Genomic DNA, 27,130 nt, shown 5'->3' on the forward strand with positions numbered 1-27,130 from the left:
AAGGTGGCTTTTCTCGTAGCGATTACTTCGCTTAGAAGAGTTAGTGAGCTGCAAGCCCTAACTATTCAAGAGCCATTCATCCAAATTCACGCGAATGGGGTCGTGCTTAGGACAAACCCTAAATTCATGCCAAAAGTGGTATCCCACTTCCACATCAATCAAACAATAGAACTTCCAGTGTTCTTCCCAAATTCAGTCAGTACCTGAAAGGGCTCTACACACACTAGATGTTAAGAGGGCTCTCCTATATTACATAGACAGGACAAAAGATTTCAGGAAGACAAAAGTTGTTTGTTGCCTTTTTTCCACAGCACAAAGGCAACCCCAGTTCCAAAAATTGTTTAGCGAGATGGATAGTTAAGTGCATCCAAATATGTTACATTAAAGCTAAACGCACTTTAACAGTTCCCGCAAGAGCGCATTCCACACGCAAACTGGGGGCATCCATGGCTTTCCTAGGAAACATTCCTCTGGAGGAGATATGTAAAGCAGCCACATGGTCTACCATACATACATTTACCAAACACTCTAAGCAACTGTAGGACAGGCTGTTCTCAAAACTCTTTTTCAGACTGCTGCAGCTGGCACGGGCAACCACCGCTAGGGGAGAGACTGCTATACATTCTATGCACAGATATGAATTCAGCAGCCCACATGCCTCGAACGGAATATGCTACTTACCAGTATGCATCTGTTCTTGGCATGTAGGGCTGCTGACATTCATATTGCCCACCCTCCTCCCCGGTGCCTGTCGGAGCTGTAGCATTCACTATTACTTTCTAGCATGGACATCACTTACTGTATCATACCCCATCTCTGCCACAATGGCGAAAAACAATCTGAGGATGGAGAGGATGCCCATGCGCACTGTAGTCCAAGGGAGGAGCCACCTATCTCGTGATACTTCAAAGACTCTTCCAGGACAACAATGTGCAATCATCCGGACCCAACACTAGGCGGCGATCTATGCACAGATATGAATGTCAGCAGCCCTACATGCCAAGAACAGATGCATACTAGTAAATAGCATATTCCATCAAACTGGTGGGGCGTGGTCACGTCCCAATCAAATGCACAGCTCATTGTGCCGTTCAGGCCTACATATATCTGTATCAAGCATTAATGTTTTCTCCATGTAATCCTTGTATTCGCATGTTTATATCCCATTTTTCAAGCACTGAAACGAGTCCACAAGGTAAGTATACATAGCTTATTTGCACGTTTCTACTTTTCCTAGTGTGTCTATCCAGACTTTCCTTAAGAACGTGACTGAGGCTTAGATTCCTTTCAGGCAGCATTTTATTCGATAAAAAATGACCCAATGCATTTCGGGTTCATCGCCCTTCTTCGGGGGTCACCGTGGAAGATCATGAAAAAACACAATTACCAACTGCTGGTACACAAACATTAACAGTTATCATTTGTCCCTCCAAATAAATTAATGCTCTGTACTATGCTCCCAGAAGAAAATTATCATCTCTCCGCTAATCAACATGCCCTGGATTATACAGAAGTACCGCTTATTGTGAACCATTCCTTGTTGTACCTTTCTTAAGCTTTCTATCTGCGCATCGTTTCCCCTTTTAACTGATCAAAAAAAACAGACTCCCGACTAATCATTTCTGTATTCTTTATCCTCCACGTGTCCCTGACAGTGTACAAACGTTCTACCTCTCGCTCTGATCGGGCCATCGGGATGAAGAGGGGTATATGAACAATTGTTCTGTTTAAAGAACTCTACTCTGAGTGAAACTGTAGATATAGCAAAAGGAATTGAGCGTTCCATGTGGGCTTCAAAGAACCTCAACAAGAGTGTTAAGTTAGATCAGTACTGTTCCCACAGTCACAATGTTGTATTGTGGGCTCGAATATAATGGATAATAAAGGGAAAGAAAAGGTAGATATCGCTGTAGATCCAGGTTTCATTTTTTCATTTAGCAAATATTGAGGCTTTTCCTGTCATGAACATGCAACAAATGTGGAAAGTTAGGTTACTTCGCAAAATATGTAAAAGCAAGCAAAAATTAACACCCAAAAACCCATTACGTGACTCAGAACAAAGGGTTGCACTAAACGAGGCATGGTTTTATCAGTTCGTGAAAATAACATTCAACAAGAGTTGCACTAGGGAGACCCAGTATGTGGGCCAATGATTGGATCAGTAGATTTCAGAGTGAATGTGTATTCTGTTTCCCCAAATAGTACAATTAAAGAATTAATATGTTGGAATATTCTTGGGAAAATGTACATAAGGCCACAAAAATGTAGAGAAAGTAAATGTTGCAAAAAAATAGAGTATTTTGGGATGGAGGGACCAAGGTAGTTATGGCATGGTGTTACTACCTAGAGCAGATTGCCTCATATTATTGGTTACTTTAGAAAAAAAGATTAACTGGATATTGATGCCCACAGTAAGATGTATGACAGCAGTCACTAGGGTTTATGAATGGCTATGAACAAAAGATCATCTTTCAAAAATGTCTTAGTAATAGCTGAAATGTGCATAATGTTCCACTTAGCCACAGTAAAGATCTCCAAGATCATTTAGAAAAATTTGTAAGTGTTGGGGTTATTGAGCCTGTTGATTCTGCGAAATGGGTGGTTCCTGTGGTAGTGGCCTCGAAGAGAAGGGGTGAAATACGCTTCTTTGCAAATCTCAGGACATTAAACAAGAATATTATAATTGATTGCGATCCTCTGTCAATAATACGATAAATTTTTGCAATTTGGTTGAGCTAAAATGTTTACAACTATCTACCTAAGATCTGCATATCAGTTTGTCTCTCCCAACTTTTGTTACACCTTTTGATGCATTTCATTTTTTCCATGTGCCATTTGGCCCTGACTTGACAGCATCACTATTTCATAAAGCTGTGTACAACGTATTCTGAAAAGTGCTTGGAGTTCATATGAAGTTCAGAATATTTGAATTTATACTAGAGGAGTTGAGCAACACAACAGAATTTTAGACAGGGTCCTTGACATTTTACAAGAGCATGGTATGACAATACAGGAGGATAAGGGCATGTTTCTCACAAATAGTCTGTGATACTAAGGACTGCTGAGGGAATTAAACCCAGGGTGGACCATGCAAAAGCAGTTCTCAATGCACCGCAATCAAATAACGTTGATCAACGTGGAACATTTCTGGGTTATGTGAGTTATATTCACGGCTTATGAATGGGATTCCAATTCTCACTGAACCTCTAAAACTTTTTAGGAAGGGTGCTAAGTTTGAACAGACTGAGGATGAACACAATGCATTTGAGATAACTAAGCACATGATTGTTCAGGCCCCTGCATTATCACCATATGTAGAAGGGCAGTTGTGCATCATAACTGTGAACTAAAGTGAATCACGATTTAAGTGCTATGTTGAATAAAATTAATATGGACCGAGTCAGAACGGTAGCTTTCACTTCTAGTTGCTGATTTAAGACTTCGAAGAATTACATTCTTATTTAGATGGAGGACTTGGCATGTGTATGGGGAGGCCAGCATGGTTTGCATGGCTGGGACAGAAAATTCATATTGTGTATGGGTCAGAAACATTAGGTGTTTAATAGGTGAAAATGGGATGGGCAGAGCTTTACCTAGATTGGCCAAATTGTTGTCTAGAATGTATCTGTTAGAAATAGGGATATCTGGTTGGCTAAGGCTTGCGCCAAAGCCAGGCAGAGACCACCACTCTAGTCCGGGAAAGGGAGTTACATGCCAAAGATAACCCCTGCTCACCCCTTTGGTAGCTCGGCACGAGCAGTTAGGCTTATCCCGGAGGCGATGTGTAAAGCATTTGCACAACACACACAGTAACAACATACTAGGCACACCACAAAAGGAACTCCACACAAGGTTATATATAAAAATAGCCTTTGTATTATCATAAAGACATTAGATAGTAATCACATAATATACACTGTGCCAACTGGCACGGGCAATATTTACAGGGCATTATTTACACATGACTTGGCCACTGTCCGAATCATCACTTGGTAAAGAATAGTAAAAGTAAGAATATATCATGAACTTAGAACACAGCCAGTAATCACTGGCAGACACTATACTCCGTGTCAACCTGTAACATAAATCATAACATGCACAGTATCACATAAGGCGAGAACTCTATTCTGCGCCTACCTCCTAAGCCTAAATATAGTAGACCATAATCTCCTAAACATAACTTGCTTTAGGAAACAAACTTAATAACATAACCTGCAGTAGGGAATACATCAAACCTAGACCACAGTAGAGAATCACATGAAACATATGACAGTAGGTAAAACTTAATAAGGATAAAATCACATCTATAAGCGTAAATCAAGTAAAACATAGCATAGACATTACATTTCCTAGCCCCTACATAACACACTAGGGCCTGGCGCCCTACAAATCTAACAGTCTCCTTGGCCAACTGGCCATCTCTAAGGGGCTCAAATGCCCTCTGTCCAAAGTCAGCGCGCCATGCCAATGCAGCGACAGTCAAGGGTGCCCACTTGGCGCCAACCTAAACGGTGCAGCTGCTCACTACTTGATGGGCAGCTGTGAATCTTAAATGTAGGGCACAAACGTAGCAGCTGGCACTAAGTGCTGCGCAACTGTGCAGGTCAAGATGGGGGCGAAGGAGTGGACTCACTCCTGGATTCAACATGTCCCCTAAAAAGAAAGACCTAAACAGTGCAGCTGCCCACTACTTGCTGGGCAGCTGGAAAATAGGAAAAATGCGGCATGGGCTCTCAGTGGCCCTTAGAAACAAATGTGCCCACGGTTGGAGCCACCTAGGCTCTACAAATCAGCAACACATTGGCGCCAGCTAGGCTCTGAAAACACCTATGTCCCATGGAGTAAAGGGGCTCCTGAACTAATTATGCTCAAACTTGGGTAGCACGGACCCCTGAGAACCCCGCTGGGCCCCTTAAACAAATATGGCAAGGTTGGAGCGGACGCGAAAATAGCCCTGTGCCTCGATCAGGTACCATCAATTGACCACACTGCGCCCCCCAGCACTACCTCACTCACCGGGCTGATCTGGGCGGCACTTCCACTCCGCCTTCCATCGGTAGTTGCTGGCGCCTGCGGGGCTCTCCCTCAGTCATGGGAGCCTCTCACAGGTAGGCACCAGGCTTCACCTCCTCAAAACGCAGGGCTTCCCTCCACCCCACGGGAGCCCCGCGTAGAACACATTACTCTGGCGCCCTTCCGGCCCGGCTGCAGGCCCGCCCCTGTCACTCACAAGCCAGACAGGCAATTCACATCTCACAGCACACAGAAATGCCAACTTCTAAGAGTGGCATTTCTAAACTAACCAAAATCAATCTGCGTACACTATTGCCCAGCATTTATTCTCACGAGTTTGCACATACTAAACTTGACCCTGCACTCCCCACATATCAGGAACTACCATGGACACACATATTCCCTATGCATTCCTATGGGAGGGCAGACCACTCTCACCACACGCACTCTTAGCACGCACTTAACACTGGGCCACAGTGCTAAAGTGCGCAGAGGCCTAAAATCAGTACCACCATGCCAGAGGCTAAAGGCAAAAAGTTTAGGGGTGAACCTACCATGAAAATCTGAGAGCTCACTTTCTGTCCAGGTTTACTATGGATGACACTGATATGAGGAAAATAGGTTTACAAAGTGGAACATGCTGTGGATTTCCAAAATTTGTTTGAAGAACAAGGTAAAGCGAACAGTCAGGAGGAACGGTCCAAAGAATTTAATGATGACCTGGTTTTACAAGAAGTCAAATGTATTGTGCATAGTTGGCCAACGGAAAGGTGTTCTCAAGGTGAATTACAAACCATTACCGAAGTCTAGGATGTGTTGAGTATTGAGAATGATTTATTACAAAATGTGGGCAGGTGGTTGTTCCTATTAATGTTCAGTTTAGGTTAGTGAGGTTGTCCTGTGAAGGACATGATGGGCTGCAAAGAGAAGGCTAAAACAACGTTATTGTTGGCCAGATTTGGAAAGTGATATGGAATTGCATTTTGGTTTGTGTTAGTCCTGACTTCATTCTCAACAAAAGCTTGACAACATTTAGCACACCTTTGATTCCTGTGGATGACCATGATAGACTCATGGGAAAAAGTGGAAATTGATTTTATTGGATCCAGAACTGAGTTGACAAATGGAATGTGCCCCATCATAGTGTTCGTTGATTACCATTCAAAGTGGAGTTACTATGATTCCATTTAGGATTCCAGCATGGGTAGTGCCCTAACATTTTTGGAGCATGTGTGCACGATCAAAGTTTGCCCAAGACTAATTTTTGCGGACAGTGATATTCAATTCACCTCTCAAGAGATAAAGGAATGTTTGAACAGAACATGTATTGTGTATACCATAATAGCTGCATAGTCTTCACAACGTAATGGTGTTGTTGAATGTGTTAATAGTGGTCAAAGAGACCATTGAACTTGATTTATTTCTAGTTTGGATATTGAAATGAAGTGGGAGGTTTTGGAGAGATCACTCCACACCTCATTCTACAACTGGACTGAAGAAACCTGTGTCAAAACTAGTACCAGATTACGTTGGACATTTTGCACTTAACACAGTCAACGTGGATTTGTCCAAGGTGAAGGAGAGAGTGATTAATGAACAAAATTAAAGTAGTAAGTGATGCAATGCTGAGCATCATACTATAGAAAATGTGTTTCCCTGGTTAACTGGGTCGGTGTGCGTGGGTCGGTGTGCGTAGGCCTAACATTGATTCAAGGTGTTAGTCTACGTTTTTTCCACCAGCACATAAAACACATCAGCAAAGGTTTGGTCAGGATCTAAGATGTTAGATGGTGGAACAAAAGCTGGATTGCTAAAACCAAGACATGGAGTGCTAGTCATGTTACACTAATTGGTACTTGCAGTAGTCTAGTAGTGGTGTAAGAAATGTGTGTAATGCATCTGATCTTCTTTGGTCAAGATTTTAATGTTGTTCAGGCGAGTGACCAGAGTTGTGGGGGGATGGATTCTGATTATGAAATGTCTCAGGACACTTGTCGTCAGAAACAACATGGGGCATGAAACTCTTTCTGATATCCCATAGTGTGGCTGTTGCCGTTTGCCATGCGGAGTTGGCTGTGACGGTCTGAGTTCAAAATACAGACAGTTGGAGCTTGGAGGCAGCTAGCGTTGTTTGCTCTGCGTTCCTACTAATTTGATAAATATTTCAAATCATTATTAGCAGATCTCCTTTTCTCTTTAACAGTAGTATTGCATTTTATTGTGTCTTGTCTTCGTCATTACAGAGGTGGTCTGCCATATAATTCCTGCTGCAGCCCCTCAACAGGAAGTGGAGCTGGAGTTCTTGGGTCACTGCACGCAGAACAGCACTGGAACATCAGGACTGTCTCAACGCTGATCCATTTTAGGGAAGACCTGAAGAGTAATTTAACAGATATATATGTAGCGTAAAAATAAATCTTAAGGCTTCATGGCGCTGAAGAATTACATAAGCCCTATAACCCGGTCCGTCTTCTCAACAGAAGAGATGGATTTTAAGATGTTTGCTAACAACCATCCAGATTGTGCTTTTGGCTAAGCAAGTTCATCAGCGCCTTCCACAACAGTGGATCTAAAACAGAGAATTCTGAACCTCATCTTCTTGATTTTGTAATAAGTGGCACTGATAAAAATAATCAATGCTCTGATCTCAGAGACATATTATATTATTTTGGGAGTAGTCTATGAAGGAGCAAAGAGTTGATGTGAAAGGTCTTGTAGCAATAGCACACTGCCTTGAGCTTGATATGTCTGTTGACCAAAGGTCAATGAAGAGATCAGTGGGTGTCTTGAGACAAAATCAGATTTTGCAAGATTTAATAAAGTTTTTACTGCAAAGTTCTCTATGAACTGAAGCTTGCTTAAAGCTCTTGTTTGGGAGATTTCAACAGCATGCATTTGCATGGTTCAGACTTGAATCCACCTGCACTGCTGTTATTTGCAATTAAAAAACTTTTTGTAACAGCTTTAGTTGGAAAAACAACCTTGTGGGTACTACTGTATTATTCTGATGGATAATGCTGAACTCCTTATCCAATGTAATCCCAAGTTCTTAACCTTTTTTGTGACCGCAAGCGGCAATACAAGCAATTAAGACCACAAGGAGGTGATCCTTTGATTATGTTGACCACCTGTCTTTCAACCATCCAATCTTTAAAAAAAAAAACTACAGTTAGCAAATTTAAGAGCAATGTCACAATGACTTTACAGTCCACCTCCGCTGTCAGACTTCAGCTTCCTCTCAAATCACTCCTTGACTGTATCTCTGCTTTTGACCCTGTACAGCTCACCACAACCTATCAGCTAAGTTCCCACTACACAAATACAACATACATAAATTCACGTATGAGATGAGGTGTATTTATGCCTGGGGTCCCCAACCGTTTCTGTAATAAGAGCCACTTAAGATCAGTGAAAATCATCCTGTGCTACCAGTAGTATTGATATTATAATTATGATCACATGAAACTAAATTACATAGTAGCCACACCAGGATTAATAGCCATGATCGCCTTCGTGCATCAGGTAGAGTAGCCAGCAGTAACATTAAGAAGGCTTTGTCAGACTGGACAGCCTTTACATATGTAAGGCATAATATCTACAGCTTGAATGCACCTGGCACCATATTAGTAAGCTTTAAAATATTTTGGGAATTCAATCATTTTGCTACAACCATCAGCTTATGAATTCTGAAAATACACACATTTTCTTCTTGAATATACTTTATAAATGTTGGTATACATATATTCCGTAGGCTGGGCTTGACGCAGGAGAGCTACTTACAGGTACTTACTAGTAGATCACAGACTGCTTGTTGGAGAGGCCTGATTTGATCATTGCTTGGCTTCATTTATGAGGTGAATCTGGAGCCCATATGACACAGCAAGCAGGGGTATGTTCTCAACACAACCTTCCCACACCAGAATTGCCTGTTGTGTCACTGATATTTCTATGCTCTGCTGTGGGTCCAATAGTCATTTTGCCAAGGGACGGAGACTGCACCTCACAATGAAGCCACGTACGGCTGAGACTCCACTGAAGATCTTTGTTACTCTTCCAATAAAACTTGCCCTAGTATTTCAGACTGAATTGCTTCTTCCAGAGTGGATCAAAAGAAGATTATATATAATTGATGCTCTTCTCCTACAACAAAGATGAAAAGAGGTAATTCAATTCTACCCTGACTTTCTAGATGTTCATAACAATTTGCTTTACATCCACTGCTTTGAATTTTATTTTATTATAATCTAGAGCTGTCTGATATTTAGCTCTTTTAATTTCTACCTATTATAGTTATGTCTCTAACTTTTTAAATGATTTATTTTTAGTCTAGCCTATGAAATGCTTTAGCAATATTGCCAGCCCCACAAACTCAAAATTAATAAATGAAAATGGATATGTATAAGCTTTAGGTCAGCCCACTGCTTCCATTTGTCTGTTTATCTTTCACTCACACTTTGCTTCTGCCCACCATAATATGGAGCATATGGCAATGGTTCAGACCAATTCAACCATTGGCTCCCTTGCACTGTAAGAATTGTATGCGTTACAGCGTTTTTCCTGCTCACTTGTGCACATTAACTCTAAAAAAAAATATATATATATATATATATATCTCTATATATCGTGTATTTCCATGCCAGAGCTTGTTGGACAATTCTTACATTGCAAATTATTTTTTTCCATTCCTTATTTTTTTTAGTTGCCCTTATATGTTTAAGCTGTGTGATCACGTTATAGTAATTCTATGTCAGGACTGGAGTCAAGGATTATGCCTTCTTTCTCCACTTTATTGCATAGCATCGAAGACCATCGCAAACTACACCTCCCATGAAACACGGGGAAGAGGAGTAAACATGAAAGTACATGGCAACAGCCAATCACAAGTCCCAAATACAATGTCCAATAGGGGCCAAGGAAGCCAAACATAGTCCATCTACTGTGTTCTCTCATCCTCTTTCTTCGCTGCTACGCAGCAAGATAAGTGCTCTACAGTTTCTTTAACTGTCTAGTGCTTTGAGTTGGTGTGTCTTGTTCTTAGGATTATTCCTTGCTGATGTTTACACTGGTGGACTTTGGGCCACACTGACCTGGGAGGTCATCCTTCACCTTGGCTCCTGACCGCCACCACCGCAGCCTCAGCGCTGCTCTGCAGCAACACACACCAGGCTCCCTGCTGCCTGCCGCTTCCGAATAATCGCGGCGAGGCGGCAGATCGGGGACTACATCCCCCAGCACCGCTAGCGCCTAGGAAGGCGTGTTTCCTGTCCCGCCCCCGGAGGTGCGCTTAAGGACAGCGCGAGCCGCGGGGGACTTTGGGCCACACTGACCTGGGAGGTCGTCCTTCATCTTGGCTCCTGACCACCACCACCGCAGCCTCAGCGCTGCTCTGCAGCAACACACACCAGGCTCCCTGCTGCCTGCCGCTTCCGAATAATCGCGGCGAGGCGGCAGATCAGGGACTACATCCCCCAGCACCGCTAGCGCCTAGGAAGGCGTGTTTCCTGTCCCGCCCCCGGAGTTGCGCTTAAGGACAGCGCGAGCCCCCGCGTCGCGGGATCGCGCGCGAGTCGGCGGCCGGGGCGAAGCCCGGGCAAAGGGTGGGCCCTCTGAGGCCCTCAGAGGCACGAGGAGGACGGGACGGGCCACCCCATTTGATTCTATCACAGGAGGAGGTAATGTGATGCTCCTTTTCTATCGACTGTCTGGCGAATTCATTACCATAAAACATAATGTCCATTTGGGAAGAGCTCAACGCCCTGTGTGGCACAAAGTACGTCCCTGATTTAACAATCTCCCCTACTGTGGGTACTTATTGTGTTACGCCAAATAGCTCCCCACGGGATCTTGCTCCTCCCGTAAATAAAGACCAAAGCCAAGTAAACACTTCGCCCCTGGGACCCAACATTAGAGGGAAGCACGACAGCGAAATAGACAATGGGAACTTTGTAAGTACACAAAATTTGTGTACCAGCGCAATATTATCTCCCCCTAACCCAACAGCATTAATGGAGGACCCTGCCGTGGACAAATCAGATGACCCTGTCCTGTCTCCCCAATTGAATTTATTGGCCCAAATTGAGCAACTGTTGGTAACTGCCATCTCTCCTTTGGTTAAAAAAATCAGCGACTTGGGGGAAAGGCTGACAAGCATCGAGGAAGTAATCAGAAAGCACCCTCCTCCAACAATCAAAACGGCTACATCCATCTGCCCTAACCCCCCCTTCGTCCCCGAAAAACATAAATCTGGTATTTGTCATGGTGTAGCTTTATTACATCCTCCCTGTATACCTACCCAAACAGGCCCAAAAGTAATCTTAAAACCCATTTCAAAAACTCAAGTGGCTAGACCCGCTCCACGTATCAACCTACCTCCTGAAGCCGCCCCATATGTGTCTGTCCTCTCTGATGTCCCTGCCCTCACCCAGGGAACACATGAATCCCAGCAGGACCTGCTAAATAAGGTCATTTTCTGGCTACAAAACAATAGACCTTTGCCACCCGAGTTAGATGGTGGTATCCTGAGTGTCAGGAGGGGGTGGGATGGTTAGGCACGCTGCCCAAATACATTGCTGGGGATTTGGTACTAATTAAATTCAAAAATAGAAATGTCGTCCCCTATTATGCTTTTGCCCCCCCAAAGCAAGACATGGCACTATTTGCATATGGGATTTGTACGATTTTTACCCGAGTTCTCCACATATTACATAGAACCAATTTCCTAGGCTGTAAAGGTTTCGAACTTTTGTCTACAAATTGTATTTTTAAGACCACTATTTAAAGGCCACCTATAAGTTTGAGCCAAACTGACAGGGTAGGATGTAATTGATAAGTATATTGTTTTAGAGTTGCTTCACTGATCTTGAAACCCTTGCATATCGATTAGCTGATTCGCTATACTTATTTAATCTTGTTTTATTAATTTTGTAATGATCTTTTACGATGTCCATGGAATGTTATGGTTTTTATTCATGTATTGTTGATGCTTTTATGATTTTTAAACTAAAATCGAATAAAGCTTATCTGATCTGATCTACACTGGTAACTTTATCTTGGTGATATTTATATTGCTGTTGCGATTGTTTGGCTGTTGTCAATGCTATTTTACGTTGAGGCTTCCTGGCGGTGACCGCTCCGGTGTTTATTCCACGGGCTGGCGCAGTCACGCCTGATAAAGTTTTCGTTGTTTCACTGTGACACTCGGCGTCTGTTTCCACCTCCCGTGGCAGGGACTGCGCTGCGGAGAGGCAAGCCACTGGTACGGTCGTGTCCGTACCTACGTGGCTGAGTTGCTGGTAGGTGCCCGGTCCTCCCGCCGCCAGAGGGTGCGGAGGCTTTGGCGAGAGTGGCGCAAAGTTGAAACTCTCTTCAGGGACTTTCAAAGGTTGCGCTTCCGTCTTCACAGCAGGCCCTGGTCTGATGTTGATGCCGGAAGGTGTAGAGCGATGAGGCAGCAGTAACTAACAAAACGCCTCGCTCCTCCTTGATTTTTCTACGCTCTTCCTCGCGCCTAGTCACTCGTGATTAGAGAGAGAGCCAGTATTCCACTGCGGTGGGTGAACGCCTCATGATAAGAGGTCTTGTACTAATTAGCGCTGCAGCTAGGGATTTCACCCAGACCAGTTAACCCTTCTCCAGGGGGGTTAATTCTGAAATTCTGTGCCAGCATTCAGTCCCTCTGGCTTGCACCCGGTAATTGGTGGTTTTTACCGCTTTTAAAAACATTCAGGTTGCCACCCAACATTTTGAGGCCTCTGTGTTGTGCCCTGCGGGAGTTACCTCTCTATGATTAGGAGCCTCCCGGTATGGAGTATTACGAGGATTACAATGAAGAGGAGGAAGACCCCCTCGCTCATATGCCCTAGGGAGATTCCTTGTATGAGGCGGTAGATACTTTTATTTATAGGGCAGTGGACCAGGCCATGTCCCCATTAGAGGATAGGTTTTCCTGGCAGATTCAGCAAGCCTTTACCCAACTGTCCCAACAACTGCCCCCCCTGCTCCACGCCCCTTCCACCAGTGCAGATCAGGACTCTATGGGTTCCCCGCCACCTAAAAGGTCCCGCGAAGCAGGGGTGGACATGGGCGCTTTTGCTCGCCTTTAGCAGGCTTTCCTCGCCAGTCGTCCTGCTCCTCTTCCTTGGTTACCCCCTGCCTCGGCTCCAGTACCTCCTGCCCCGGCCACAGTACCGGTACCGGATCCAGCACCCGCCATGGGGGTTCCGGTCCCTCGGGTCCTCCCTGGTACCTCCAAGGATCCCCCGAATACCTCAGACATGTTGGCTCCAAATTACATTGTGCACCCGAGATCCTCTGAGTGGTCACCAGAAGATAAGGTTGCGGCCTATGTGGCTGCCCATATCCGCCGTTCCCTGGAAAAAGAGGCACGTAACTGTTTAAGGGCGGAATATCCTAGCCCCTCCCTGGTTGCTAACGTCGCTCTTATGCCCGAGATAGATCCCCGTATGGGTACTTTCCTCCAGAAGTTTATAAGGGACCCCAAGAAGGGCATAGATAGATCCTGGCGGGCCTGCCAGGATAAACTCCTGGACACCCTGGGCCCGATTACAAAAATTCTCTGCATGGCGTAGGAGGCTAAGGAGTCAGGATCCATCTTTTTTCCCGAGTCCTTGTCCGGCTGGGCTCAGCGAATCATCATATTTATGGACAACCCTATCTGTGCCCTCTCCACAGAACGTCGCTGGTTCCTTCTCATCAAAATCGATCCGAAGCTCAGGGACATGGCAGATTCTGAGGCGGCCCCGTCGCACAAGGCAGGCTGTTTGGAGAGCCCTTTGTTAAGGAGCTGGGCAAATTGGTGAACACTTTCACTTCTTTAGACCGGGCTCAGTCGACCATCAAGAAGGTGTTTCCCCATGTTTTTCGCGGAGCCGGCCGAGGAAGGGGCCACTCGGCCGGTCGTCAGCAACACCACACCAATCAGAAGGGCACCCTGACCAAGATCAGTCCAGATTTGGTAACTTTTACTCAACGCGAGTATAAAGGAGCAGAGGTTACCGTGGAGGAACCACAACTTCCAGCCCAGGTGAGAGTTCTTCTTTCTTCCCCTCAGGAAATGGGAGGGCGGTTGGCGGGGTGTTTTAGGCATGGTTAACTGTTACTCGAGATGCTTGGGTCCTGCAGACAGTCAGGGGTTTCTATATAGAATTCGAAGGGACCCCGGTGCAGAGGTTCCCCCCGCGGCCCATTCAGTTTTCAGCACAGGATACAATCCTAGTGGAAGAGGAGGTTTTTTGAGCAACATCTTTAGGGTCGACAAGACCAATGGTGGCAAGAGGCCGGTGATAAACCTAAGCGAGTTCACTCAATGGCTGGTTTATCGCCATTTCAAGATGGAGGGGATCCACCTCCTCTGAGATGTACTCCGTCTGGACCTCAAGGATGCGTACTTGGTGGTGGCTATTTTTCCTCCCCACCGCAGATTCCTACAATTCCTGTGGAACGACCGTACCTACGAGTTCACCTCTCTCCCCTTAGGCCTTTCTTCTGCCCCTTTGTGTTTATCTAGACGAACTTCTCTTGATGGCTTCTTGCCCCCAACGTCTCCTGCATCACCTTCAGATGGCAATATCACTTCTCCAGGCCCATGGGTTTGTAATCCACAAGAATAAATCGCTGTTACAGCCTGTTCAGACCATTACATTCTTTGGATTTGTGATAGACTCCACCAAATTAACACTCAGCCTTCTAGGCAGGAAAGTGACCAAGATTCGGCACGAGCTGCGTTGGGTTCTGGCAAAGCCGCTCATTTCCCTCCGGCAGCTGGCTTGGGTGATGGGCCTTTTGTCAGCCTCCATCCAAGCCATCTTCCCGGGCCCCCTCCATTATAGAGCCTTGCAACGCCTGAAAGGTTTTTTCCTACGGAAAGGGTATCCGTATTCTCATAAGGTCCCCTTGTCCGACGAGGCCCGGTCTGAGATCCAGTGGTGGTTGGACCACATGGAAGCCTGGAACGGAAGGGCAATTTTTGGTTCCTCTCCAGATATGGTCATAGAATCAGATGCCAGCAGGCTCGGCTGGGGCGCAGGGTGCGGAGACCTTTCTACAGGAGGGTTGTTGTCTTCCGAGGAACAGAAGTTACACATAAACTGTTTAGATCTTCTGGTGGGGTAATTTGCGTTACGTTGCTGGACTAAAGATTCAGTACATTCGTGTGTAGTCCTGAAAATGGACAACGTCTTAGCGGTTTGTTATGTCAATCACCTGGGGGGGCCAGGTCGAAGGCCTTATCGGACCTGGTGGCGAGTTTTTGGCAGTATTGCCTCGAACATTAGGTGTCTGTCACGGCGGAATACCTCCCCGGCCGGGACAATCTGGAAGCAGATTTCCATTCCTGCCATTTCAGAGATTCCAGTATTTGGCGGCTGGATCCTTCAGTTTTTGCAAGGTTGAATGCCTTTTGGGGTCTGTTTTCGGTGGACCTCTTTGCGTCCAGGCTTGATTACCAGGTTCCCCAATTTTTCAGTTGGCGTCCAGACCCCCTAGCGGCGGCAAAGGATGCGTTCCTCCAGGATTGAAGCCTAGAGCTGAGCTAAACATTCCCGCCGTTTGCGATAACGAGGGTTTCGGCCCAGGTCGGTCAACAATCGGCGGATTTGATCATCTTCACTCCCCTGTGGAGGTCTTAAGTAGGGTTTCCAGTTCTTCTGGAACTTTCCTGGGATTTTCCAATCCTACTCCCCCATTTTCAGAACCTTCTCTCAGCTCAGGATGGGTCTCTGCATCCTCTAGTGTCCACGGGTTCTCTGAGACTCATGGCGTGGTGAATTTCAGAGGTAGATGGGAAGCCCCTGGCCTTTCGCGAGAGGCTGAGAGCTTTATCTCTAACACATGGGCAGACCGCACTGTCAAAAGATACCGGTCTGCATGGGGCAGATGGACACGTTGGTGTGTGCGATGGGGTTTTGATCCCTTGGTCACGGATATGGTCCACATTGTGAATTTCCTGGCCTAGTTGGCCTCAGAGGGTTTGGCTTATAGGTCTATCAATACCTTTTGATCGGCCAACTCTTCGGGCCATGTACCGGTTGACGGATCTCCAGTGGGGGAACACCCTTTGGTCTGCAGGCTGTTGGGCGGCATTCGATTGTCTTTGACTCCGGAGTCCTGCTATTCTGATCTCTGGGATGTGAATCAGGTTCTTAACCTTTTCTTGTTGTGGGAACTAAATACATACCTTTCTAGGAAAAAACTGTTGGCGAAGTTGGCCATGCTACTGTGTCTCATTTCTTGTAGACTGGTGTCGGACGTCCGAGCTCTGGACGTCTCGAGCAGGATTTTTTCTCTGGATGAAGTTACTTTAACCCTACTCAGACGCACTAAGTGCCATTCCAGATCCATTTCCTACCCGCAATTTCCGGATTCCCCGAAGCTTTGTGTGGTCAATTACCTAAAGGCCTATGAGGAGATGACTGTAGAATACAGACCTCCTGGTGAGAGACAGCTTCTTATTTCTTTGCATAAGCCTTTTAAGGCAGTCTCTTCACCCACTATAGCCAGATGGGTTCGCTAGGTGATGCAGGAAGCAGGCATCAGTCTTAGTAAGGGGATGTTGGGCTACGAGCCCAGAAAGAGGAGGAGAGAACACAGTTGATGGACTATGTTGGGCTTCCTTAGCCCCTATTGGACATTGTATTTGGGACTTGTGATTGGCTGTTGCCATGTATTTTCTTGTTTACTCCTCTTCCCTGTGTTTCATGGGAAGTGTAGTTTGTGGTTGTCTTCGCTGCTATGCAATAAAGTGGAGAAAGAAGGCATAATGCTTGCCTCAGAGTCCTTAATAGAATTAAAACTTTCTGTTACGTTAGCTAGGACATTTTTCATTCAAAGCCTATAATATATTTTTTTGTACCAATAAGTTCACCTCTGTTACATGCCAAGGGAAATTTAAAGTTAAATTGAGCATTTTTATTGTCGGCCTATGGTTTTTACGTCTAGGCAGAGTAGTTTTTCTTTGTGGGACTTATGCGTTCAATACCAATGAAAAACAATCACACCAGCTTTCTTGTAATCAGATTACAGTTTGCCTAAAGGGATTGCTTCATAAAGTCTAACATCTGAAATTCTGGTTTAGAGACAGAATAACGTAATTGACTAATACTTGCTCTGCAGTTTTAGGAGTCTTGCGATACATGTGGACCTCCTAACATCTTCGAATTCTCTACCCGTATTAATGAGCAGGTAGATATGAAACAAGGGTTTTATATCTCTGCCCAAAATATTTACATTTGCTTCCAGATAAAAATAACAATGGCTTCTGTAGTATCGAAAAAAGAAAAGATGTCTTGAGCCTGGTGTGTAAAGGTGTAATAGTATGAGAAGTCCATTGAAAAAGGTATCCATGGGGGTTGGTTGTCTCAAATCCCCGACCTTACCCCAATTGTTGTTAGCTTATTACGAACACAAACCACTATTTTCTTTGCTTCGTTTCAAAATGTTTTTAGTGTATAAATATGATGTACCATATATTCCCATATGCTTTTCAGAACAAAGACCTCAAGCTAATTTATTACCACAGGTGAGCTCTTGATTAAAAAAAAAAAAAATCCACATTTCCAAAGGAAATCTTTGTAATTAAAATAATTCTTGCTGACGCCTCTGCTGCATAGTAATGTGACTTGTGCCCATTACCTTATATTCTCTTCAAAGTCCAGTTTTAAATCTTATTTGATTCCTATAGCATATTTCTCTACTTAGGAAATCGAAGTTGGGTTTAGCGTTTGTTAATCTGCTACTTTTTGAAATGGGATTTTTCCAATCATCTTGAAGAAACTACTTACTACGATACTGTGCAAACCAGTCTACTGAGATACTGAGTAGTTTCTCTTAACACTTATATGTCTGGTCAGTAGAAATGTTGAAGCAATGAGGGTGTGTTTGCTTTGTTCGTGATTATTAATGTTATGCTACTGGTTTTTGCAACATAAAGTAAGCGTTATAAGTTTCCTCTGTTTGACAGTAGTTCACGTTTAAGCCTTTTTGGTTTTTCTAAGCACCTTGCTGTCCCTGTGATTTCCATGAAGCTTCTTCAACCTTCTACCTACACGTTTTTGCCACTTGTCCGTCAGCTGTGTATACTTGTGTTGTACATTATTTTTTGGTTTACTAATGTTTTTCTTATTCTTGGAGACATGTAATTTTTCGTGAAGGTTTTCTGGCTTTATTTTAATAAAGTGAGTTCCTTTTTGCAGATTGTAGGGATGTAAAAGTGTTGATGGCTAGATCTTTTTGGTCCATCTAGCTACCAGAAAGCACTTCCTAGCAGTTGTCATAGTCACGGTTAATTGCAAACATAAAGGTTCATCAGAAACCGAATGCAACAGTGAAGGCTATCATTTAACAGAGGGAATACGGCACAGACTGCTGCCCTTAGAAGAGATAATAAATCTACATCTCATCCTGGTCCTGGTGCTCAACGGTATATATGCTTACATTTGAGCTTGAAAGCCCATTGTTTAGAACTTAAAGCTATAGATCTAGCGTGTTTGTTCTGGGTTTCTTTTTGCACAGGAATCTACCAGTGATACCCCCATTTTGTCTGATAGACTGAGCCGTCTCATTTGACCTTGTTCAAATATTCATAACTTGTGGAGCTAATTTTGCACTTCTCCGGAAGGGTATTTAAATAAATTTTGCTATCTCACCAAACTTTCAGGAAATACATTTTTCACTGATAATTTGCTCCAGTTTTGATGGTACCCTATCATGATTCCCGACCCAGGTTATTTAACAGCAATCTCGTGTATTGTGGCTAGCTATAATGACCTTTTCTCTTTAACATTTGTTTTCTGCTTTTGCGCATTCTACTTAATGGTAGTGAACATTCAATCAAGCAAATATATAAAAGTTTTGATTGGCTAACCTTGTTTTCTGATGTTTGAAATTGCTACCTACGTTTGAAACTTCTTTTTTCTCAAGCATCTTCTGCTTGTATGATTTGGTAATTCAGTCAGCAATTCGGTTATTGTGAGTGGATGGAACCGTCAATGGCGAACTCTCACCAGCAGGTCCCACAACAAAGTTGTCACTGTAAGCACTCAAATGTATAACATAAATTACATACAGCGGTTTTTGTAAATGGGAATGATGCCTTTCTGGCACATTGCTTCACTCGTTCATACAAATGTTTTTCTCTTGTTTATTTGACCCTTAATGTATCCTGGTTGTATATTTGTTCTAGGACCTATGTCTCAAACAGAAAAGGTAGTTTTGAGGAAATGTATCTAATCAGATCCTCAGATTTCCTAAGGTGACTACGGAAAAATATGTAAGTGAACGGATGCTAAAGTCCAAGCTAAAGCAGCATTAGGAGTCCATGTGTTTTTGGTTTTCCAGCGATGTTTTAAGAGACCACAGCATTCAGGAACCTGCATTTTTTTGGTACAAAAACTTGTCTTTTGTTCCTCTTCCATGCTCCGCACACCCTCGTGCATGCACTTCACAGCTGTAGCCATGTTTACACACCTTCTCCTTCACACTAAATATCCTCACCTATACTCTGTGGAGTGGAGGGAGCACATTTCTGCATATGGATTGGTGGATAAGTTGAACACAACCCTTAAATCTTGGGGCAAAACAAGACTCTCATAAGGAGGGGGGGTCCTTCTTTGGGGGAGCTGTAAAAGGAGATCACAAAGAGAATAACACACTGAACCTCCTGCTTTGCGACTCATGACAATTGTCTGTTGGCAGATGAAATCTTTGTCCTGCTTTAAATCGCAATTACTCCCTTTGCAAAGCCTTGTTCAAGGGAGGAACCACAAGATGTGATTGTCAACACACAGCCACAAACGCTCTGACCTTAAATTGAGTCAGCAACTTCTTTCATCTCCTGGATCTGAAAAATGCAAGAGCATTATGGAATGTCTGCAGAGACCCAGCAAAGATCCCAACTAGAACTGTGGCACCAGACCTTCTAATATACATACACTCATTACTAATCCGTACCAAACCACAGAACCCCCTAAATAACCAAATGAGTGTAGATCATATGCTAGCTGGATGTATGTTAAAAGAAGTACCTTGGATCCAGAGGCAGTATCGGGAGGTTAGATTACACACCTCCCCAGTGGTTAGGGCAACTCTTATGGTGTTTGATCAGTTGAGTGCACGGCTTGGGTTATCATTGTTTTCACCCTTCACATGACTGTTGGAAAAACCCTGACTTTTTACCAGGAATTGAGAGACATTGAAGGGATATGGGGTGGGGTGATTCACAATAAAGGATGTGTTCACGGGAGGGATTGTGAAGACTTGAGAGCAAGCAAATAAATATTTCCATGTCTATAAAAACAAATCAATTCCGACATCTTCGGATCACAAGTTGTTTTTATCACTCCTTTTAAATTAAAGGGCTGCTAAAAAAAGTAAACTTCTTCATAAAGCTGCCTCTAGACAAGAATGACGAACAGAATTTAGAACTCGCACACAAACAAAATTCTCACTTTATTGTGTGAATACTCAAGGTGTTCGGCAAAGAAAGGGGTCAAAGATTTAGGAATAGTTTTAGTGAAGTGATGCATTGCTGAGAATGGCCAGTCTAAAAATCTGTATAGGTGACACTGTATCTTGCAGAAATTGCACATAATTGAGATCAGGGTCAAAATTTATAATGAGACAACAGGTTGAAACAGAGAGATGTGACTGGAATAACAGTGACTGGACTAACAGTATAATCTGAAGGATAGTGTGATAATGGCTTTGTTGAAGGTAAAATGTGGATATGAGATTGGGGGTGTATTGAAATGCTGGATGACATGTTAATGTCTTGTATATGCTACTAAAAATGTAATAATATTGATATTCGAACAGTCTTATATTTCCAGGTACTTTATAGCTCTACCATGATACTACATAGCAGTTTACTAATGCTTGATTTGTGTTTATTTGTAAGTTCATTGTGCGCAAATTCACTTGAAATAGTCTCCTCATTATTATTATTATTATTACATTTTTTCAGACGGAACGCGGATAGCCTCCTCAACGGGTATCGACATCCTCCTACTAGATGATTTTAAATTATCCATTAATGACTTCACCTACCATGTGCGACCACCAATGAGAGGTACATCTTACTATTTGATGGATAACCAGTATAACCTTGGTATTACATCTCAGTGACAGCTATCTTTACTGCTACATCTGTTATAATATATTGCAACAAAATAGAATGTATTTACTTTCTGGCACATATTAAGCACTGGGATTAAAAAAGCTTCAAGTGGCAATCCTGTAATGCTATATGTTCATCACTATGCTGGAAGGATGAATATGTGGAATAACATTGTGTTCATGTAATTTGTGCTGTAAGTACAAACACATATACTAAACTGGTGAATAAACGATTTTCATGTGAAATTAATTGGCATTGCTTGCTTACCTCTTTCGTGATTATGAACATTTGAATCATAGTAAAAATGAGATCTTTATCAGTAAAAATATCATGGGTTAAAATAACAAAATCTGAAAGATACAAACTTTAACCCAACTGCAGTAGCCAGGAATGATAAGATTCATGAAAAACCCATTTAAACATGGAAATTGCAATGACTTTTGGTTTGTTTTTAGTTAACTTGTGAAAATAATACTGTTTGTTGTGCGGCTAAGCATGGAATTCCTTTTCCATACAGGAGAAAACAAATTACAGTGAGTAAGATGCTCAACAGTAGTTGCTGACCAAACGTTTCTACAGTAAAGAGACTGACATCAGTTCAGCCCTTAATTACTGATTTCGGTATGTGCTCTTGTTCCCTGTTTAGAAATATTTACATTTCTGAATATTTCTTAGTGGGCCTTTTTGTTGCCGGTTCCCCCTTTTCCATAACGTTTGCTTCTACTTCATTCTGTTTTGAATAAGCATAAACTGAAAGGGGACTGGTTTAGTGTGCAAGCTGCTGCAGGCTACTTGCTATCTCCTAGCAGATTATGTATTTTTGTTTTTAAAGTGCCGATTTTCTTAATTTGGTCTTTTTAGAAGTCTAAAAGGACTTGCAGATGAAAAGTCAACTTTGGTTAATGAGAAGGGTAGTTGATCCTTGTCTGTTTTCACCCAGTACTCCATAGACCAGCTTGAAAAGTGCTGTGTTTTAAACCACGTGGTTTGATTGAACTCTCTCGTGTGGACTGAGGTAATTTCAAAGCCTGGGGCCATGAACTCACAAATATCTGGCTCATTGAAACCTGTTTGAAGAATCTTTAAGTGGTAAGGTGCAGTTGTCTAGGGATTTCTAGTTGGTGAACAATGTATGGCAATGTTTGTAAATGTTGCTGATCTTTCCTAAGGATGATTTTATTATTCTGATGGGACTTTATCATTAATCCTTGCTTCGACCGAGAGCACATAAAAGCGATTTCATGCTGGTTATTTTTCAATACGGATTCATAATTAGTAAATGGGACTTCAGTCAGAATCTATTCAAGTTTGTTTTGCCTAATTTCTCCACTGGGTACACGCCAGAGTTCCTAGAGACTGTTACTTTCCTAGAACTGATGTGCCTGCCTTACTTCGCAGCCAGTTCTGCTTACTTCTGGGTGGATTTGCACTGACATCAGCTTAGAAAAACTGGACATTTGTCAATTTCATTAGTCTTGGACTGAAAGTTGATCAACGACCCTCTTTATTACTTCCTTGGGTAGTAGTGGCAGTTGACGTAGTGCGTGATTGAATAAGAAGCATTTCAGTACTGTGCAATGAAATCAGTTTTATAGGGTAATAGAATCAGTGGTGTAACATACAATTATGGGTTACCCATGCAGAAGGTGATCAGTAGCTCCAGAGAATCCCACATTTCATCACTATCCATAGGCTTAATGGGGTTCTTCCTGCACTGCAGGGGTTTGCATTATGCCCCGAATGGAACAGCTAGTAAATGACCTTTCTGAGGGTGTAGATTGCCTTTCCTGGCAATTTGATATTTTCTTGTTTACTGTTGCTTTCCTTCTAACGCCCACAAATATATATTCCATTTTTTTTTTACTCTTTTTGATGTGTGCAGCAGCCAAATTGGTAGGTTTTCGTTTTTGGCATGCGTTATTGCCACGTTTCTTCTGCATTATATTCTTTCATTTGCACGTTTTGGCAAAATGTATATTTTTTTGCAATGTTGGTCTCTGAAAAGCTTTAATTCATACATAAACATATCCAGCAAGCATTTGTATCTAGTCTAGCTCAGGTGTTTTTTAATAAAACTAATTTGCGTTGGTTTAGCTAATTATCAAATGATATGACGGTACACAATCTGTAAAAATTATTTTTTAGGTTGCACATACATTTAAGCACAAGCGTATGGTTAAGTCCCCTCTTTCAAGAGAAATGTCTGCTTCAAGTCGTAGGCAGACAGCCAACACAACTTCAAACCTGAGCTTTTTACTTAAATCCTTCATCCATCTCGGCTAAGCGCTGCTTCTGCAGATAAGATAAGAACATCTTTCTGGTCTCTTAGGAATGGCACCCAAATCCTTCCTGCATAGGATCACAACTAAGAAAGACCACACACTATCAATGTCCCAGTCATCAGAGATAGTACTATGATTGATAAAGATATGCAGAGACATTTCAAACACATAAGGAATTTGATTTAATTCAATTGGTCCAAATATAGAATACAATGCCTTACCTCAAACAATTCCATGAGGAACTGGAATAGCAGAAATGTTTACCTGGGAAAGGTCTCTTTTCACTTTGTGTGATGACGAATGGGGTGTTAAAATCAAGTTCAGCCGCAGAGCGTTCTAGAAGCTAGTGTCTGATTAGGATCAAGAAAGACTGGCACAAAACCAATCCAAATGAAGAGGAAAAGTAACAAAATTGTAATCCAAATGTATATCCAAAAAGGGATAAATTATGTCTTTTTCAGCTGAATGTATAAGTCACACATTTAGTGAAAGACTTGTTCCATCAATGGCCATAATCTTCAAATATTGGTATACATCCTATTAATTTGAACTTGGTGACAGAGATATTCTAGACATGTTTTATTTCATCACTTATTTTATTTTCATTTTATATAATTCCTTATTGTTAAGTTTATAAAAAGCATTTCATCACAAGTAAATTTTTTATAAATATTTTTTCAAAATACATGATTCTTTGACAAATACAAACAAATATCACAAAGTAATTATGAATATGTACAAAATAATATAGCACAAGATACTTAAGAAAACACCACCTGATATCATACACACAAACTCAAGATACTAACACTCTCACACCCATACTTCATTCAAACCACACCATCGGAAAAAGGAAGAACTGAGTCTAAGTTGGCAAGATCAAAGTGCCAATTCTTGGGTCTCACGATACAATTTGAGACCCCTGCACCAGGTCAACAAGCGTTTCGGCGGCTCTACGCCACCTTCCTCAGGACCTTTTTCTTGCAATTAACTCCAAGATATCAGGGGACGGTAAAAACAGATATTTCCTATTTCTTGGATCCTGTTTTCATCTAGGATGACCAATTTGGAGAGACAGGATATATATAAGGTACCAGTTCTAGGTCCAACACGTGGTTCGGTCTTAACAATAGATCAGTTCTCTATGGTAGCACATGAAAGGTCTTCCATGAATCAGGCTGACTCCTAGTCAGCTAATGGCTTCCGCAGTTCTTTTATTCGGAATAATATGGTTAGACGTTTTCTTACGAGGGGACTTGCTCTGATAATACAAGATATTTATCAGTTCCGGGATGTAATTCCATGGAGAGTAAGTTGGATGATTATAAAAAAAACGCTAACTCTGCCCGACCGTCTTCCGTTGCATAGTTCACTTCTCCTCTGCCTAAAATTCTCGCGGTAAACCAGTCACACATTCTACCTCAGGGCGGTAGGGGGGTCATATGAGTCTAAACTGAAGCCATCATTGTTAATGAAGTAGCCATTGGCTGTTTGATTTAGATTTGGCAGCTCTTGCGGTTGTGTAGAACTGGGAGTAGTCAAAAATGGTGATTTGTTTCTATAGATACCATCTTTGTCGGTTTGCTGAATAGACATCTGTGTTTCTGTGCATGATGATTGTGAGAAGTTTGTTGATGCAACAGAAATAAGTGATACTTCAGTGTTAACTGTCCCCTGAAGGGGAGAGGAGTCCTCATAGTTAATCAAAGCTTCCATAGGGACTTCCTGTAGGGTAGTGAGAGGAGGCAGGTAACTACCTAGGAGCCCTCTTGGCCTACTGTGTCGAACCAGTCACATAGTGTGGTTTGATCTATTGATACAAGTCTCCAGCAAGGGGCGGTAGAAGTACAGTTCTCATATCTTCAAAGGCTAGGATAGGTACAGGCGCTCTGAAAGATGGCCTGAATCCCTACTTGTTCACAATCTTCTCCAGGACTAGTTCGCCAATCAGTTGCTGGTGCTCCTTCACTTCTCCAGTGGTGTTACTGTAGTCCTGGACTTTGCACTGAGCTACTCGAAAGTTGTTCAGATCCTGTAAAATATCCAAACGTTCATTGATGTCAGATGGTGTTACTGCCGTCACTGTACTGGGACTATCGAAGTCTGGACCCACATCATAACTCTAAACAGGACTTCATAGGGAGCCTGACCACCCAAGTTGTTCAGATCCTGTAAAATATCCAAACGTTCATTGAAGTCAAATGGTGTTACTGCCGTCACTGTACCGGGACTATCGAAGTCTGGAACCCACATCATAACTCTAAACAGGACTTCATAGGGAGCCCGACCACCCAGGGATATTCTAAGCAGATTGTTTAGGGCTCTCTGTACCCCATATAGGCGATAGACTCAACTGCAACCTGAACCCAATACCCTCTCTTTTTAAGACTGCTTTAAACCCCTCCTCCTCATCTCCACTACTGAATTTCCCTCTGGATGATTGCGGGAAGAGTACCACACAGTCACACCCAATTTTCCCATAGTGTCTCTGTAAGCTTTTGAGGCAAACACTGCACCCTGGTCTAAATGGAATGTGGCTACTGTGTACGTCCTGATAAAGACGTGCAGATCTATTATAACAGTTGGGCGTCAGCCGATTGCTGTGGCCAAAGCTATAGGAATTGAGAGCAGGAATCCACTGCTTCCAAGATGTACTTGTAAGCCCCGTCTGATTATAAAGGGCCACAGTGGTCCAGGTAAACCAAAGCAAGAGGCTTGTCTGAGATCTGTAGATGTGTCTTTGGTGGTCGCGCCACGGTGGAATCCTTCACCCTTTTCCTGTACAAAAGAGAAGTTCAAGTTCAAAGGACCTTTATTCGAATTTCTTAAAATTCATAAAAGTACCACATTAAAACAATTCAATTACATGACAGATCAAAATTACAGAATTCATAATTATTAAAAAAATCTAATACAACTCTCATAAGAATATTTTCAGGGGTTTTCCATCATTTTGCGTACACGTGTTATAAGTCTCGGAAAAGTGCTAGTGCGAAAAATTAGTTCATCTGTGTCCAGGGAGAGCAACATTGTATAAGACTCCCCCCAACGAAAGGGGTCTTTGTTTTCTAAAATAAGGATTTAAAAACCAATTGATATATTTTAAATAAAGTAATTGCAGCGACTGCAGCAGTTTAAACTGTTGCCTTTGCGGCGTTGTCAGCAGTTCTGCCAAGTGTGCTGTGCAATCACCTAGTGACTGCATTCAGGGCTTGTTAGCATTGGTGTATAAATTACATTTATTTGCAGTTGATACAGTTTTCCCTTCATTAAATGTGACGAAGGTGTACCCTGATGCACTCGCACTTGTATGTATGTCCAAGTTGGTGGTGTTTATGCGTATAAGTGTACGGAAGCTAGCCTGTCTGCTTGTACTGAATGGATTTGTGTGTTCATTTGTCCAATGTGTGCTTAAGTCTTAGAACAGTTGTACCCACTGTACCTAGTCTGGAATGTATATTCTGCCAAAATTCAGGACACCCAATATTGACTGGAGTTTATTCAAGGTGTGTGGTATTTGTAGAAATACACGCATCTCAAGGAAATGTGTTGCTAGGCTTTTGCCTTCACTTGGCAACTAATAAAAATAGGACATTTAGGTAGGCTATTTTTAAATTTTGGGATTGAATTTATAGCCCATGTGAGCAAATCCCAACACTATTCAATCTACCCTGGCCAAGTGAGGTGAAAGGTCATCATCCGTCAA

General features: G+C 42.7%; 1 protein-coding gene across 2 annotated transcripts in view; it reads left to right on the forward strand.

Moving 5' to 3' along the window:
- Nucleotides 1–27,130, forward strand: part of MCU (mitochondrial calcium uniporter) — a 774,118-nt gene that overhangs the window by 609,580 nt on the left and 137,408 nt on the right. For both annotated transcript variants that reach the window (XM_086922280.1, XM_086922281.1), the window contains one exon: nucleotides 20,990–21,094. In XM_086922280.1, the coding sequence (XP_086778406.1) occupies nucleotides 20,990–21,094 (105 nt within the window). The remainder of the gene's footprint in view (nucleotides 1–20,989; nucleotides 21,095–27,130) is intronic.

This window comes from Lissotriton vulgaris, chromosome 5, assembly GCF_964263255.1.
Source record: "Lissotriton vulgaris chromosome 5, aLisVul1.2, whole genome shotgun sequence".
Lineage (NCBI taxonomy): Eukaryota > Metazoa > Chordata > Amphibia > Caudata > Salamandridae > Lissotriton > Lissotriton vulgaris.